Genomic DNA, 18772 nt, shown 5'->3' on the forward strand with positions numbered 1-18772 from the left:
GAAATTAATTTTCTCGGTCAAATATAAAGCAATATTTTTTTTTCTTCAGTAATGTCAGTTAAAAACTTGGTGCTTGGATATACATTTTTTTTAAAAATCCTGGTGTTAAAATTAAGCATCAAATTGTATCTTTTAGTGTGATATTTTTGATTTTTATAGGCCTTGAGTTCGCCTGCGAGCTTTTCGCCAGCCCATTCGGGGCTGGTACCTGTTTCAGGAATGGGGTCAGTTTGCTCAAGAGATTAAATTTTATTGGTATTGGAATGACTTTTTTTTTTTTTCTTGTGGTGGAATTTTTTTTAAATTATCGTAATTCGATTTGTAAGGAAAAGTAAGTATGTTTTGCCGTTTCAACGAATGAAAACGAGTGAGTATTACCAAAGTTATGTTTGAATTAATTATGACTAAAAGTTCTAGGTATAGGCCTAAATGTAACAATAATAGTCAATATACAGCATCATGGTCAGCGGAAGAAAATTACATCACCAATTATGTCATTTCAGTGTCCTTGACCCGGGGTCCTTGACCACTGAACAGTGTGATATCATGTTGATAACAGATCTAAGAATCAAAATCTTCATCATATGAACCATATTGACGTCAAAGTAATTATCTATCCTATCCTGTGTCGTTTTATGGATAATAAAAATTCCCTTTAAAAGGGAAAGCCAGCCTCAATGTAGAAGAGGTCTTGTAATTAGTTTTGGTCAATGTGAAAGGCATTTTTAGGATCACGCTTACATCTACATGACAGTCCACCAAACCATCAACGATGAGAACATGCACACTGAAACAGCAGAAAACATTAATTCCTAATCTCATGTCAACTCTTTTAATTCATTACATGTACTCCAAATTGTTCTGGTCTGTTTGTTTTGTTGTTGTTGTTGTTGTTGTTGTTGTCGTTGGTTTTTTTTGTTTTTTCAGCTTTTTATCCACGATATCTCAATTTCCAATTTTGTAATACCAGAACTTACCAACTCAATATCTTCGCTTAGGAATGTCCGATTTCACTGCTTTCGATATATACACTGCCGGTTTGAGTTAACTAACATGTACATTTTATTTTAAAATAACTTAATTAATTCGCAATGTATAGTTTAAGCCTACTATATTATAATAGATAGTGGCCAGCACATTTATAAAGGACTGGTTACTCACTACAATCTTCACTCTTAAACTGTGTTTTTCTGAATGTGCTGATCATGTTGATTGCTAGTCGGAAACTCCTGCGAAGCTATGGACATGGCATCTTACATACTCCATTCTATAACAGTCTGCCTAGTGCCTTGTGTGTTTTCTCTTCAATCATTTTGTTGAATGTAATTTTATGAATCAAATAGTTATGTGTCATTTTATTTATAATAAAGAAGTTATTAAATTAATAAAGTAAGACAATTCATTTATCTATAAGTGCATGTCAAATGGGGTACATTGTTCAATACTATATGCATAAATTATGCTCATATTATAGCTAGGCCCTAAAAACTTTATTTTGCATCGGATTTTTCCCGTTGAAAAGACAAAACTGATGTTTATGATAGCAACCATTTCATCAATAACATTTTGAGTCATTTTTATCCATAAAACGACACAGGATATGATAGATAACTACTTTCACATCAATATGGTCCATATGATCACAGATTGTTGAGAATCTGTGATATGATCCGGGGATATGATGAAGATTTTGATTCTATAGATCTGTTATCAACATGATATCACGCTGTTCAGTGGTCAAGGAGTAAGGACCCCCGGTCAAGGACACTGATATGACATCATAGGTGATGTCAGATTTTCTTCTGCTGACCATATGATGCTATATATATTAACTATTATTGTTACATTTAGGCCTTTAAACTTTTAAAGTCATAATTAATTAGTTCAAACATAACTTTGGTAATACTCACTCGTTTTCGTTCGTTGAAACGGCAAAACATACTTACTTTTCCTAACAAATCGAATTAAAATATTTAAAAAAAAATTTAACCACAAAAAGTAAAAAAAAAAAAATCATTCCAATACCACTAAAATATAATCTCTTGAGTAAACTGACCCCAAACCTGAAACAGGTACCAGCCCCGTATGGGCTGGCGAAAATGACTCAAAATGTTATTGATGAAATAGTTATTATCATAAACATTAGTTTTGTCTTTTCAACAGGAAAAATCCGATGCAAAATAAAGTTTTTAGGGCCTAGCTATAATATAGGCATAATTTATGCATGTAGGCCTATAGTATTGAACAATGTACCCATTTGACATGCACTTATAGATAAATAAATTGTCTTACTTTATTAATTTAATAACTTCTTTATTATAAATATATGACTTATGCATGTAGGCCTATAGTATTGAACAATGTACCCCATTTGACATGCACTGATAGATAAATAAATTGTCTCATTTTATTAATTTAATAACTTCTTTATTATAAATAAAATGACACATAACGTAAGTGAAGCTACCGTCTTTTTTATTTCATTCATAAACTTACATTCAACAAGCTGACATTCAAACACACAAGAGTGAAGATTGCAGTGAGTAATCAGTCCTTTATAAATGTGCTTGCCACCATCTATCAAATAGTAAACTATACATTGCGAATTAATATCAAATTATTTTAAAATAAAATGTACATGTAAGGTGAGTTTATATCATGATATGACGAATTAACTAAAACCTGCAGTCAGTGCAGTGTATTTGTGACTAATCGAAACCAGACACTTTTGGGCAGGATCGTAAATCATTGTAAATGGAGAAATAGCCAAAAATCTGCCCGGGGTGATTTTTTCACGATTTGGGTTTATGATGTTATTAATGTCTAAAATATTGTCTGATCGTTTCAGACCGGAATATTAACTGCATGGCATCTTGTATTTTTGAGACATTTTTCAAGGTAATTCCTACTCTCAACATCGTTAATTATATTTTTAAAGGCAGCTTATCTATTATTCATATTAAAGGTCCATTCAGTGATTTGCTCATCCGGACGATCGTAAAAATCATCAAAATTTTGGTACCTTTGTTATTACATAGATGTGCTAACATACCGTAAACGTTCGCCTAATGGCGCTTTTGGATTCTTAGAAATGTGAGAGCGCCATCCTTGTAAAATCTCAACAGCATTAAGGATACGTGTATGTTAAATTGAGCGACCTGGACATAATGCCTCAGAAAAAAAATATCGTGACATGACCCAATACTTTAGGTCACTAGGTTAGTTGCTAGAGCAGCAAATGTTTTGGGGTTTCTTCAGATATTCTTTCTCAAAGTGCCATTGGACTTAATTTGTAAATCGATTCATACGTTATACCTAACTCATTTTGGTAAATCTTTTTATAACATTGTAATTTCTTCATATTTTTTTAAATATTCTTCAGTTCAAAATTACACCCTTCTATTGTCTGACCCGTTAGCTAAGTCGGTAGAGGGTGCGCCTTGAATGGTGAATAGTACTGGTTCGAATCTTGATTTCTGCCACCACTTTTATGTGAAGAAGGGTCAAGAAATGTTTTTGGATTTTGTCCCCATTTTACGAACGAATATTGTGATTTTAATTTAATTTTTTTTTTTATAGATAAATAGGCACTGCGAACAAAGGGTAACAAAAACCGCTGACAAAATTTGCTCCACCTGCTACCTATCAATGCGTGATATATTCCACTACATTTAACAGTTAAATGACCTTTGAAAAATAAAACGGCCACAATGTTTCAAATTGTGTAACTACATTACTTTATTCATTTATGCATTATAAATGATCAGCTATTTTTCTTTTCTTAAAAGGATCGAACCCAAGTAGATCAGACCATTGATCATATAACTATCAGACCACGAAGTAGTTACGTAACTCCGTGATGGTATCGGAACCAAGCACTGTTTGTATGGTGATCATTACGATCACGCTATTTTGGTATGCCTTTTTTTGTGTACTGATTGTTTCGATCGTGGTTCATTACTTGAGCGCGTGATCCCGTTGACATAGTAACATTACGTAACTTCGATACCGGGCTTCGATACTGAATAGTTGTTGAGTGCACATAATATGGAAAGCCATTGGGGTATTTTGTGCCTTCCAAAGCGCCTTATAACATGTTCTCATTGTGTTGTGGAATCCTAGCCAGTATTCAATGATAGCTATAGAGGCCTTGCGTTTATCGATTGGCTCCAAACAAAGGATTTGAACCGGTTTCTTCTCTGTAATCATGGCGCAGTGCAGTCCATTCAATCAAATGTTGTCATCAACCTATTTGATCGTAGTGCATTTTGTTATGTGTGTGAGACGAACTGTCGCGGTAGATGCAATCATGCTTTTGTTGAATGCATTTGAGTAGTCCGCCATATTTACAGGATGATACGTCATATGCACAGCCTCTATTCAGTTGGTCGTTGTATGATTTTTTTCGTTCACTCATTCAAATTTTATTTATATCATTTGAAGATTGGGCCTATTATGATACATCCTCCGTGGAACAGTTTCAAACAAATAAAGCTAGGGATTATTGGGGCAGAGGTTATCTTTTGAATCCTCTTAGAGGGCTATCATTTTTTTCGGAAGAGGGTCCCAAATTTACAAAAAGTCTGCGTCAATTGCGCACCCGGCACCCCCTATTTCGGCACCAAAAATTTTATGATCCCAAACCCCAAAATTGTATTGAAATCAGTCTTTTTGAATAAAATAACACACTTTCTGTGGTCATCGTGTGACTCTCTACATTTTGGTCATAAAACATTTTATGACCCCCTCCTATTATTCTTTCCAAGACTTTATGTCCCCGTATATTTGGGACCCCCCTTTTCGAATAAAATGATATACCTCTTATGACCACTGATGCATAGGCAAGGACACTCGCGCGAATTGAAAGACTTGTCGCACGCGACAGTTCGTCTCACACACATAACAAATGCATATACAATCAAATAGGTTCATTACAACATTTGATTGAATGGATTGAGTTACTCTAAAATGAAACGATAAAAACAAAGAATCATGGAAAAAGACACATAGAAGATAAAATAATACAATTATATAAACAATAAAATCAAGAAAATAGAGAATAAAATTTCCTCAAATCAGAAAAAAAACACATTGACAGACATCATATTCTGTCAGAAATTACTGCATGAGATTCGAACCATCAATCTTCCACAAGTTCTCTTTATCCTCGCGCTATAGTCTAATGCTCTGCTCACTGGGCCACAACGTATCAGGTGAATGATTACCGCATTATCATGAACAAGTTTGTTCGATCTTGTTCATAATTGTATGTGTCGATAGGTTTCACACGTACCCTTAATGATCAGTGATAATAGTCGGCTTTTACAGGGATGGCGCTCTCTCATTTCCATGAACTCCATAGCGCCATTAGGCGAACGTTTACGGTAGCCTGCGAATGGTTCAGCCAAATGCCGTGTAGGCCTATTTGAGACAAAATAAGACATTATACGAATCTGTATTTTTAGATACTGACAGTGTATAAATTAGCTACATGTATTTGAATGGCGGGGCTTCAACTTCGTCATACTGCTGTTTTCTTCGTTTTTTGCCAAAGTTGGCCTTTTAAAAACACCAAATGACAATTTGAATGATTTATCCTTCAATTTTAATTTTTTACTCTTGCGCTGGAATCACTGAATGGGTCTTTAAGAAATGTGGCGTATCATGTCAAAAACAGACATCTTTTGGGCAGCTTATAAATTTTGAGGCTTTTACATAAAGAGCTATTTTGCTCCACAACGCAGTTTTCCCCAATAAAAATCAGACATTCGTAAGTTATGGTATTAAAAAATTGGAAATTGAGATATCGTGGGTAAAAAGCTGAAAAAACCCAGAACAGAACAATTTGGAGAACAATAATGAATTAACAATAGTGAACAATAATGAATTAAAGAGTTGACAGGAGATTAGGAGTTAATGTTTTCTGCTGTTTCAGTGTATAGTTCTCATCGTTGATGGTTTGGTGGACTGTCATGTAACATGGATGTAAGCCGTGATCCTAAAAATGCCTTTCACATTGACCAAAACTAATTACAAGACCTCTTCTACATTGAGGCTGGCTTTCCCTTTTAAAGGGAATTTTTATTACGGAATTTTTTTTAGCGTCTCAAACTAATATAGTTTGCTAAAGAAAGATATTTCCCACCTCTGTAAAGCACATCGTGTGGGTCTATATATTATAGTTTTGTCAGAATTTCCGTGTTTTTTTCATTAAAAAGCAAAGATCATGAAGATTGCCCGACTAGCGATTTGGTAGCCCAAATCCCCAATTGGGTTTTCTGGTAAATGAGGTGAATTTTAAAAATTTGCTCCCGTTATAGCCTGCAATTTCAATTTATGGATTCCATGATTATGAAAACCATTTTGTCTGTCTGTGTGTTTGTTTACCTAGGTTAGTCCGTATTAAGAGATGCACGCTTGAGGTTCATGAAAATCCACGGTCCAAACCTAGAAAAATTAGCGTGTTATTATAGGGGATTTTAATCTTCTGTCCCTCCTATCTCCATGTGAATTTTGTATGACCTACCCCCCCCCCCTCGCGGGTTGCCATTTTCATTACACCCTTCAGACTTGTGTTCGGGTTTCTGTAGAGATTCATCAGTGGTCGGGTTTGTTTTTAATTTGACATGTAGGCCTATAGGCCTAACCATATTTGTCATAATTAAGCGCTATACCTAAATGTATAGCTATGCTATATATTATTATGTAATATCATGTACATGTAGGCCTATAGGGTGGGGTGGGTGCAGAGGTGTGTGAGGTGGGTAGTGGGGGTGTATGTAGGGAAACTTTGGTGTGGTAATCAACACACTTTAACCATGACTTTCAATGCAAGGCTTATTGTTGCCACAAATGTTTTTTTTTCCTGAAGGTTATTTAATAAGTTTTTATAAACTTCCATGTTTAACCTGGTATTGTTTTGGCTGCTTCATTAGGGCCTATGACTTTCGGTGGGTTTCCAAAAGCAGTTTCAAACAAACACAAACAAAAGGCACCATACCCAGTCACCTTCATGACAATTGAAACACTACGTCAAGTATTAACATCCAAGTTATTCTGTTTTTAGGCAAGCAATTTTAAATAATTGCTTGAACAGGTTTTTGTTTAAAAACAAAAACCTGTTTAAGTTAACAATGAAAATGAATGGTTCTTATAAGGCACAATCTCTGATAAGGAACTCAAAGCGCGTAAAGCACGAAATTTACAAACAAACATAAAAACAATCAATTTATAAAGATGTTTAAAAACAAAAGCCTGTTTAAGTTAACAATGATAATGAACGGTTCTTATAAGTCACAATCTCTGATGGTTCTTATAAGGACAATCTATTTCTGGCGTTTAAATAACGAAAGTCTGGGGCGTTACGCCGGGGCGTTACGAAGGTTATTTCTTTGGAAGTGTGTTCCAAACAGTTTGCTTGATCATAAAACAAAACAGCGTAATATAATGTTTTGTAAAAGAAAGTTTTGTTTAAAATATTGCCCAATTGCATGTAAGCCTTCGGGCAAAGTTGTTTTGAGGAGAAGCAAATTTCAACACATTGGTCCGAATCACTCACGTGATGATGAAATATCCTCATCGTGCTATAAACATGATCAGTATATAGGAGCGCTATTAGGCCTGGGAATTTCGTTGCTATATTGAAGTTCTGGCAACACTGTATCATGCCGGTATTCCTGTTAAACCCAGGGACAGAGAGTAGTTATTCTTGAGAGGGCACTCACCTCATTTGCATGGCAAAATTACCCGTCTCCTCTGCAGCCAATTTGGTTTCGCTCCATCGAAATCAAGTTGGTCACGGAGGAGACTACTTTCTTTTGTGTTTGTTCATTTGTGTATGGAGAGCCCTTCTTGGAGTCCGTTTGGACTCAGGCTACGCTCTCAGCTAGAGTCCGACGCTGCATTGTACTAGAAACACCTTCTCTGTGAACTCGCTAGAGCAAGGAAAATAAAAACTGGTTTCATTACTATCTGTTTTTGAGCTTTTTTGCAGGTCTGCGACCATGGTGTTACCACAACTGTCTTTGCGTCATTAACATGTGCTGGAGTCTAGCACAGGTCAACCAAAGTCCCGGATTTTAATAAGACAATAATGATTGACACACACACCAGGAAGTTTCTCATCCAAAAGAATGAGAAAATTTAAATTCTCACAATTTTGGCCGTTTCTCATCAAAATGTCCGTTTTCTCATCCAAAACTTCCTTTAGTGTATTAAGTTAGCTTAGGCCTATTGATCCTAAATTTGCTGGTAGGGTAAAACTCGTTTTAAGGGGGTGTTTAAAAAAGTTGGCCACAAATGCATATAGGCCTACATTATCATACTTGAGCGCCCCTCCCCCCTCCCCGGTGAAATTTGAGACTCATTTGGTCACCGTCCTAAGCGTCCTTGCCCACACGGCGCCCAGGAGTAGGCCCTACCCGGCATTATTAATTATTAGTGGTTAGCCTCCCTAAATACAGTCGCGTATCGTGTTGTCAATTATCGTTACTTGTGTCCATGGATATGACCCCATGTATAAGTAGTCTTCATAGAATTCACACAGTCTATGCCATGTCATTTACGGATACAAAGAGGATAATAATGTTGAGGGCGCCCACAAAATCTTACACCGTCTTACACAATGTTCCAAGGCAAAGTTCAGTTTAATATTTACTCATCGTACAAATACAGACGTTTTAATTATGTGATGATGTTGTCTGGATGGGTGGACAGTTGTCACACTGTGGAAAAACAACAACCGGGAATCCGCATTCATTTACAAATAGCATTAAATTAGTATCACATAGTGGCCTCCGTGCAGTGGAAAACCTTAATTCTTTCATCAAAAAGAAATGAAAATGACAAAAAAAACCGGATCCACCTGTACGCCTATAAAATGGGCACAGAAATTTGTCTCAAATATGAATGAATTTTAAGAAACATACGGGATATGATGAACCAATGACCTGACGCCATGATAGTAGGATCTATTAGTCGTTTTATATACAATGTATACACCGTGTTGTCATAATACCAATATTTGACATAATATATAACGAGTAATATTTAGTATTGTAAATATGCAGTTCATATGCACAAACGAACACTGATCTTTATGATATTCAGGTTGTTGTACATCTCATATAACATGTCATATAGGAGGTCATATGTGTTGACCTTCTCCTATTGTATTTGTTCATCTGTGTATGGAGAGGATTAGCGCCATTAAAACTCCATCAGTATTTGGGCGTAGTTCAGTGAACTCACCAGATTGCTATTCCAAGTACTTTGATAAATACAGATAATATGTATTAATGGGTCGAGGCGATTGCATTGAAAAACTAATAAATTATTCATAACAGTTACGTAATCAATCGATAGTGCGGACACTTTTCATTTACACACCACCAAAATTCGTAATCTTTTAGCGTTGGAAAAGAAACCACGTGAATAGAGTGTCATAGCCCTGCCAGGGATATCGATCCACAATGCTAGTATTATAAACCTTATATTTCACGCGTTGATTTTGAAAAAAATTCAGCCGGTGAAAAAATGGTGAAATCAAAACGTAAATTCTGACAAAACTATGATATATCGCTCACGGTGATGTGCGTTAGAAAGTTGGGAAAAATCCTTCATTAGCGAACTATATTACTTTGAAAAGCTAAAAGGTTGATCCAAGAAAAGGCTCTCGGGCAGAGTTTAAGCCTATCGAAATCGAAAATCTTACACGAAATGACTGAATTTCACGCCTAAGTTTAACACTAGGATTTGAAAAAAAAATATGTATCAAGCACTACAATTTGACCTGACATTTAATGAAAAAATGAAAATGATTGCATTTCATTTGGCCGAGAAAATTAATTTTACATTGAAAAGGTGTAACTCAAAATTTAGCTCGTTTCAACACCAAATTCGATCGTTTGTATTGCCACATTAAATGACGGAGTGAGCCTTGCATAACAAAAGAATCGGTTGTCCAGGCTGCTAACTGTATCTTTTGTCAGCTGAGAAGCATCAGGGAACTTCTATTATTATCGGGAATTGCCTGTACATGATCGCACACAAGGTCGTAGGCAATCGGTCGGACCTCAGCTGCCCAGAACATATTGACCCAGGTCAGCATACCGCCATATCCTTCCCGACATGCTTAGTAGCCAAGTCCGTAGAAGAGTGGATCCACACACTATGTATACAAATATACATTTGGCCACATTTTATTATATTATAAATACGAATTTATTAAACATGGTAACAAATATTCTCTAGCAAATCGGTTTACGATGGAACTGGTAGGCATATTGTAAGGGACCGTTCATTATTTCTACTGGAGGGGGGGCCGGGAGCAGACAGAAAGTCACTGCAGAAAACTATATGACCCCCCCTTCTCCGATAATAAAACCATATGACCCCCTCTGAGCTACATGAAAATCATATGACCCCCCCCAACCAAAAAAAAAAAAAAAAAAAGTATTGCTGCGGAGGAGTGGGGTCTTTGTAATTTTGGTTACATGGATGTGCCACACAGACCTTTGAATGCCGACTTTCTCGCATCTGTACCATTTTTCATCACCATGTAGCAGTGATGTCAGTGTGCATTTCATTTATAGGCACAGCTTCAAGTAGCTATAAAATGCGCGCATGGATCAGCTGCCTCAACGCATCTCATCACTGCCACATATCAGGCTGGAAAATTATGCCTTTACTGTTTTGTTTTTGCCACCCGGCTATCAGTATACCAATTTTTCACAAAAAGCACCTAAATTTACCCTAATTGCAGTATTAAATTAGGCACTTTTCTCCAAATATTGGTCTTTACTGAATAGCCACCCATCAATATACCAAAATCGCTGAAAAGGACCCCAAATCGTGGCACATCCTCATATACCTTCAACTTGGTAGAACCCCACAGGGTATTTTAACTTGTTTTATTTATTTTTCTAAAATATTATTTATTTCACATGCATGTACACAGGTTTTGGTTCAAACTGCCACCCTGTGCTCCAGCATGTACATGTACTTCAATACCACAGGTCCCTGAACAAACCACAGTGATATTACCCATATGACTACAGTTTTTTGCACCAAGAACAATCTTTCAAGTGGCAGGTTTGGAAACTTGGGGTCAAAATTATTATAATTTATTAGTTTTATGTAATTAGGTAGGCTAAAATGGGCAAATATGTGGTCAGAAACCTATATTCAGGCGTCAACATTGGGGGGATGATTGTATGGAAGCTTATGGAGCATCCACCTGGCAAAATATTGGAGGGGGGATCTACTCCTATGGTGATGTATTGATCGGACTCAAGTCCACTTTTTGCCGGACTCAGACACAAACAGACTCGGTTCGGCTCAAACTAGGACAAAGAAGGTCCAATTAGATCGATGTAAAATGTGAACTGATTATCTAAAAATGTCAAAATAGATCTCAAAGTTGATTCAAAATTTGTTGTCATAATATCCAACATATATCCACAAAATTATTTAGATTTATCTGTCACTTCCCAGAATCATTACTGTTATCGTTAATGAAATAATTGATAATTATACATATTTTCTTTCATGGAACTTTCTAATTCATTTTAATGAATTAGAAAACTCTTGAACGAGAGAAAACATGCACACAGACATGTACACCCCCATCCATAGGGCTAGGGTGGCTGTGGTTTGTGTGTGTTCACTACTCAGTGGCAGTGGCAGTCACAGCACATTTGTCCGGAACATTTGTCCATCACACAACCATAATATAATTAAATAATATAATTAAAGAGTCTGACCACAGCATTACTGTGCAGCAGTTTGATTATTCTTGATTCTCTATTACGAAAATGGCAGTGTAGGGGAGAGCGGGGAGTGTTCGCCCTATTTTTTTCTGACCAGCCTAGCGATGTCAATTTTAAGGTTAGGGATGACCTGATTAGCCCATGTGAAAGCCCTATGTCTTAGCTATATACGGCCACAATCCCAGAACTATAGGACTTACAATAGCAACAGGATAGAGCAAACAAAAAAGTTTTGCAAAGTGGCGAACTTGCCCCATATTGGGGCAGGTTCGCCCATATGGTGGGGTAAGTTCACCCTAATCACAAAAAAGGTTTAAACATTGCATAACAATAACATATTCAATGCAAACATTTAGCAAGAGTATACAGGGCATTCATTCTCTTCTGGGGAGTCACTAAATTTGTTGCAGGGGTCGGGTCAGGGTAAAATGTAGGGGTCCAAACTGAGCTTAAACGTACCATGTTTACAACTTCGGGGAGAAATGGATTAGGATATAAACGGTGGTATGAGTAATACTGACACCTCATAACTTTAAAAAACACGTTTTTCAGTAGTTTTACCTTGTTTAATGGTTTAATTATCAATATTTTGCATAATACGCTGATGGGGCAGGTCCGCCCTCCAGTTTGGGGTAAGTCCGCCTGGGAAGATATAGGGCGAACATGCCCCATCCTCAAAAGGGCGAACAAGCCCCTTGTGCACATTTTTGTATTTTCTTCAGGGTATGCAAAACACAAATCGAATAAGGAGTTTATAACTGCATTAAATCTTTGACAAATCCCATATGTTCCCAATACAGATTTCCATTAAAACCATCTGTATTTATGTATCAATGATAATACAACATTATGAATGCAAGAAAAAATTACGTTTTGGTGTAATTTTTTTGTTTTGGCTGCAGTTCGATGAACACGTCCCTATATGTCGCGGTACTAATATGAGAAGTTTATAATGACCTATGTCACCTAATTTTGCCATCACCAAATTCCCTGATAGCCGTAGTGCTGAGAAACAAGGGGTGGGCGAACCTGCCCCTAGGGCGAACACTCCCCGCTCTCCCCTACATGTATATTTATGAAATATGGTTCAAAATTCTCTTATTTTAGCAAATTTGTATTGTACATTTGGCAAATTAGAAGCAAAATCTAGAATTTTTCTCCATTTTTTGGAATGTTTTACCCAATGACCCATTTTTTTTCAAAATGTTATAATCAATTACTTACTTTTGGTGCAAATTTATGTCAATTCACACCGTGGCAGGTGAACAAGTGAGGCCCGACTTAAGTCCGGACTAGGACCAAAGTGTCGGCCGACATGCAAAGCGCAAATCTAATGGTCAGGGGCCCAGGGGCAATGTTCCAGATGGGGGTCCAGGGGGCAAAGCCCCCGGAAGCTCCAGGATTTTGGAGATGCAAAACCATCTGACCCCCCCTTTCAATAACTAAAAACCATCTGACCCCCCTTTTGCCTGACAAAAACATCTGACCCCCATGTATTCTCCCGGCCCCCCCCGGTGGAAATAATGAACGGTCCCTAAATTCGGGATATTAAATATCTTCCTGACCAGCCAGATCTGCGCATGGTTAAAGACGAGGATAGACGAGTATCAGACCGACGCAAACTGGCTTAGTCTCCACATCAGCCAGTTTGGTTCCGCCCCTCCACAGGGAGCGTAACCTGTGTAGGAGACTCGGTCGGACCTGGTCGGACCTCATCTCTCCCCATCGATTGTGACCTATAATCCCCGACATTGCCCTTATGAACTCACATCCGCCTGGAAGCATACAAAAGATTACTTACTTCAAAGTACGACCTCTCCTTTTGTGCCCGCCATATTTCAAAAAGGCTCATTCATACAACACAGTGCTTATTTCAATCACCATGGCCATAATAATCAGTATGAGGTGATTGCCATTTTCATTTTCCATTTCCCAAGTAAAAATTATATTCTAAATAATATAGCCCAGCTATTCATAATTTTTAATTTTCATGTATTTTGGTGTTTTTTTATTGTTGTGATCCCTGTGTCTCATGGAGGAACATATGATTACTTGTACGGTATTTATAGGCCTACACTGAATGAGTGACCCAGGTTAAAGAAGTAATAAAACACAAACAAAAACGTTTTTAAATACACTGTAAACCCAAGTGTTTAGGGTTTCTGTAACACTTTTTAAACACTGCAAGGTGTTTTATTTGTCATTTACATTTGCATTACTATTTCTAGCAAGATGTTAAATAGTTGTGGAGATATTACGCAGCCTTGACGCACTCCTACCAGTGTCTTGAACCAATCTGTTAGATCGCCATTTACTCTTGTTCTCAGAGTGCCCCCTTCCAGTAGCGTAGCCAGCGGGGAAGGGGGGGGGGCTGGGGGAAGAGTGCCCCCTGACAAAAATGAAAGAGAAATTCAGGAGGGCAAAGGAAAAGAAAAGGGGCAAGGAGTCCCTTTTTTTAACCAAAATTCAGCCCGATCATGGGCCAAAATAGCGTAAAATACAACATTTTAGCGCGCACATTGTGAAGATAAAGCCCTTTCCATCCTGATAATGGGCAAAAATAGTGCAAAATAGCCTACCAAATTTGTGTGCGCTACGCGCGCACATCGTCCCAATAAAGCTTTTTTGGGAAGCTCGAAGACATACATGATACAGTCTCTATGTATGAAGCAACTGTAATTTTTTTCGTCTGTGCCCCCGAAATTTTATTTTGCCCCCTGACCAAAAAAGCCGGCTACGCCTGCCCCCCTGCTTATGATAGTGGTCAGTCTTTCAGAGTTGTTAAGGTGTCTCTTTATCACTCGTTTCAGGAATGCCTCCAAAAATGAGAAGACCACGAGAATGGGACTACCTGATGCCTCACGTGTGTAAATATTGCAGACGAAGGTTCTTTAATGATAATCCTGGGTATCTGCGTCATCTGCGTCATCACGAGCTGTGGATTCGTACATACTGGTATGACTATAAGAAGAAGCTGATACCGATACCAAGAAAAAAGAAAAACGTCGGCGATGATAGCAGGAAAGTTGATTATTTGAAATCATCATCGCTTCATGAACAATGCATGGGTGGAAATGACTATGATAGAAGCTTCGCGCAATCAACGAGCTTGAAAAAACGGATCCATAGAAAAGAGAAGTTTTACACATGTCAATATTGTAATGAAGGCTTCACAACGTCTTCTGCCTTGAAAACACATGAACGAATCCATACCAAAGAGAAGCTTTGTATTTGCCAATACTGTAATAAAGGCTTCACAACGTTTGGGCACCTGAAAGAACATGAACGAATCCATACGAAAGAGAAGCCTTATAAATGTCAATATTGTAATAAAGGATTCACAGTGTCATCTAACTTGAAAACACACGAACGAATACATACCAAAGAGAAGCCTTATATTTGCCAATACTGTAATAAAGGCTTCACAAATTCTGGGCACCTGAAAGAACATGAACGAATCCATACGAAAGAGAAGCCTTATATATGTCAATGCTGTAATAAAGGTTTTGTACAGATAAGTCACTTGAAAACCCACGAACGAATACATACCAAAGAGAAGTCATTTCAATGTCAATACTGCAACAAAGGCTTCACACGGTCAAGTAAATTGAAAACACACGAACGAATCCATACCAATGAAAAGCCTTATAAATGTCAATACTGTAACAAAGGCTTCACATGGCCTAGTCACTTGAAACGACACAAACGAATTCATACGAAAGATATGCCACATAAATGCAAATACTGCAACAAAGGCTTCACAACGTCTTGTTACTTGAAAACACATGAACGAATCCATACCAAAGAGATGCCATACAAATGTCAATACTGCAGTAAAGGTTTTGTACAGTCAGCTAACTTGAAAACCCATGAACGAACTCACATAAAAGAGAAGCCTTAAATATGTCAATACTGCAACAAAGGCTTCACACAGTCTGGTAACTTGAAAACACATGAACGAATCCATACCAAAGAGGAACCTTATAAATGTCAATACTGCAGTAAAGGTTTTGTAGTCGCAGGTAATTTGAAATCACATGAACGAATTCATACGAAAGAGAAGCCTTATAAATGTGAATACTGTAATAAAGGCTTCGCAACGTCTGGTCATTTGAAAAGACACGAACGCTTTCATACGAAAGAGAAGCCATATAAATGCAAATACTGTAATAAAGGCTTCACACAGTCAGGTGACTTGAAAAGACATATACGAATCCATACCAAAGAGAAACCTTATAATTGTCAATCCTGCAGTAAAAGTTTTGGAGACATAGGTAACTTGAAAAAACATGAGCGAATTCATACCAAATAGAAGCCTTATAAATGTAAATACTGTAATAAAGGCTTCACAACGTCTGGTCATTTGAAAAGACACGAACGCATTCATACGAAAGAGAAGCCATGCATAAACTGATAAATGCAAATACTGTAATAAAGGCTTCGTACAGTCAGGTGACTTGAAAAGTCATGAACAAATTCAAAGCAAAGTGAAGCCATACATATCCTAATGAAGGCTTCACACAGTCAAGTAACCTGAGAACTCGTGAACGAATCCATACCAAAGATACGACTTATAAATGCCAATAATGCAACAAAAGCTTCACACATTCATGTAACTTGAAAACACAAAAGACATGAACGAATTCACACGAAAGAGAAGCCACACAAATGTAAATTCAGTAATAAAGGCTTCACATGGTCTAGTTACTCCAGCAGCTTGAAAATACATGAACGAATCCATACCAAAGAGAAGCCTTATATTTGTCAATACTGTAACAAAGACTTTATAATGTCTGGTCACTTGAAATCACATGAATGAAATCATACGAAAGAGTCGGTTTATATATAAATGTCAATATTGTGATAAAGGCTTCACAACGTCTAGTGAATTGAAAAACCAAGAAAGAAGAGAAGCCCTTTATTTGCCAATACTGTAATAAAGGCTTCACACAGTCAGGTGAATTGAAATCACATGAACGAATTCATACGAAAGAGAAGCCATATAAATGTCAATATTGCAATAAAGGCTTGACACAATCAGGAGGCTTAAACAGACATGAACTAACCCATACAAAAGACATCTCGTAGATGCCAATACTACTGCAAAGGCTTGCCACGCGTCTTGTAATTTGGCAAGACATGAACGCATTCATACCAAAGAGAAATTTTATTGAATGAACCCACCATGCTAAAAAAAAAAAAAGAAACACAGATGCCCCAGTGGAACAACTATTAGCTGTTGTGGCTCAATATTAGGTGATGGATTCTGAATTTGATGATCTGCGCATGCCCTTTGACCTCAACCATTACATTGTTATTTCTAACCATTTATGGTAAGCAAAGAGGTGATTTGACCTGATGACCTCTGGATGACATTTGACTCAATGACCTCCAGATTGCTTTCGATCTCATAGCAATGCAAACGTGTTACTAATGTACAATTAAACCACTGGCTCTTCTGAATAATTGTTTATAAGCATTGAAGGCAATTCGGACAAATGATCCCAGATGACCGGTGGATGACCTTTGACCCTTTCCAATGTAAACAATGCATTACAGTGATTATACCAATGCCAGCAATTCTTCAGACCAATTTTGGTAGCCTTCAAGAGTGATGTTATTGAGTTATTGAGTAACGTTTGCTCCCTTATTTAGCCAATATGATTTGCTTAATTACTATGGTAACCAGAGCTTACACGGCTTTTAAATGGACCCAAACATCACATCCTAAAGTAAACCCTCTTCCTTATCCCGAATATCAAACTGATTTCAAGCAGAGCATGTAAAGACCGACGTGATCTGGTACTGGTGAGAACTTAAACTACATGTATAAATAAACCTACTTAATATTAATATGCTAACGTTTCTCATTGCTGATAATTTCTACATCTTTTGTGCTTTGTAAATAATTAAAAGAGACAAATTATCTTTTTATTATGCAACATGTTCAATACACTTGTAATAAACTATCAAAGGAAAGTGTGATAATGATGCATAATGTTCATAGTTGTTTATTCTGTCATTACGTGAAGTAGGCCCAATTGTATGTATGTTAACTATGTTTATATATTTGCATCCGATTTTGCAAACCTGATTTCTGACTATTTCACGAAAACCCGCCTCATCTTGTCTTCTGGGAGGGGCGAGTTAGCGCAGCGGTAGTTCCCTCGCTTTGCACCACTGAGGTCCCGGGTTCAAGCCCCGGCGCGGCCCAAGGACTCATGTGCACTTGGTTTATCCCGATCCATGCTCGCTCTCACAGGTTTTCTCTGGGATCTCCGGTTTTCTCCTGCTTTCAAAATCGGTGATTAGTTGTTTCGTTATCAAAAACTTCCGACACCCAATGGAATTTGGGGAGCTGCAGAAAATGGGTGGATGTTACAATCTTAGTGCGGATAGGTTTGCGCCAGGTTCGGCTGCAACTAGCCTAGTTGATGCGATCTGATTGTGATGATTTTAACACGCAGCGAAATTACAGCGCTTTGAATCCTCTGGAAAAAGCGCTATATAAATTTCGAAATTTATTTATTTTATTTTATTTATTTATATTTATTTTATTTTTCTGATTAAAATGTCATATGAGGTTTTGATTCATAAATCGCTATGTATCAAACCTCATGTGTGGCCATTTAATCAAAGAGGTAGTCACTGACCTCTATACATAGATAGCGGGCGGCGACCGAAAAAAGTGACACCACTTGGCCGCCATATTGGAGAGGGAATAAAACAAATCACCTCACTGATGGGTAACAAAAAGAGGAGTAACTACAGAATACCCCTCTCGGGGGTATAGTTGTATAAAGTTGTAACATGTTTGTATGTATTGGAATAGGGTGTTTTGTGCTTGAGTGGGGTATTCTGTTTTAATGATTTGTGTATGGTAATGTTGTGAGTGTGTTATTCTGGAGACTAAGTATAGGTCTTGGTTTTTTGTGGGCGCAGTTGGCGCAGACGTAGTCGAAAAACCGACAGAGTTGGCGTTTGACGTGGACGCAGTTTAAATT

The 18772-nt window shown here is 37.4% G+C and overlaps 1 protein-coding gene across 1 annotated transcript in view; it reads left to right on the plus strand.

The window, feature by feature from the left end:
• LOC140142595 (uncharacterized) overlaps positions 1–16172 on the plus strand; it is a 28144-nt gene extending 11972 nt beyond the window's left edge. Inside the window, exon 2 of the mRNA XM_072164591.1 lies at positions 14579–16172. Coding sequence (XP_072020692.1) covers positions 14581–15669 — 1089 coding nt within the window. The 5' untranslated portion in view covers positions 14579–14580 and the 3' untranslated portion in view covers positions 15670–16172. The remainder of the gene's footprint in view (positions 1–14578) is intronic.
• The last annotated feature ends 2600 nt before the right edge of the window (positions 16173–18772 follow it).

Source organism: Amphiura filiformis, chromosome 20, assembly GCF_039555335.1.
Source record: "Amphiura filiformis chromosome 20, Afil_fr2py, whole genome shotgun sequence".
In the NCBI taxonomy this organism is placed as follows: domain Eukaryota; kingdom Metazoa; phylum Echinodermata; class Ophiuroidea; order Amphilepidida; family Amphiuridae; genus Amphiura; species Amphiura filiformis.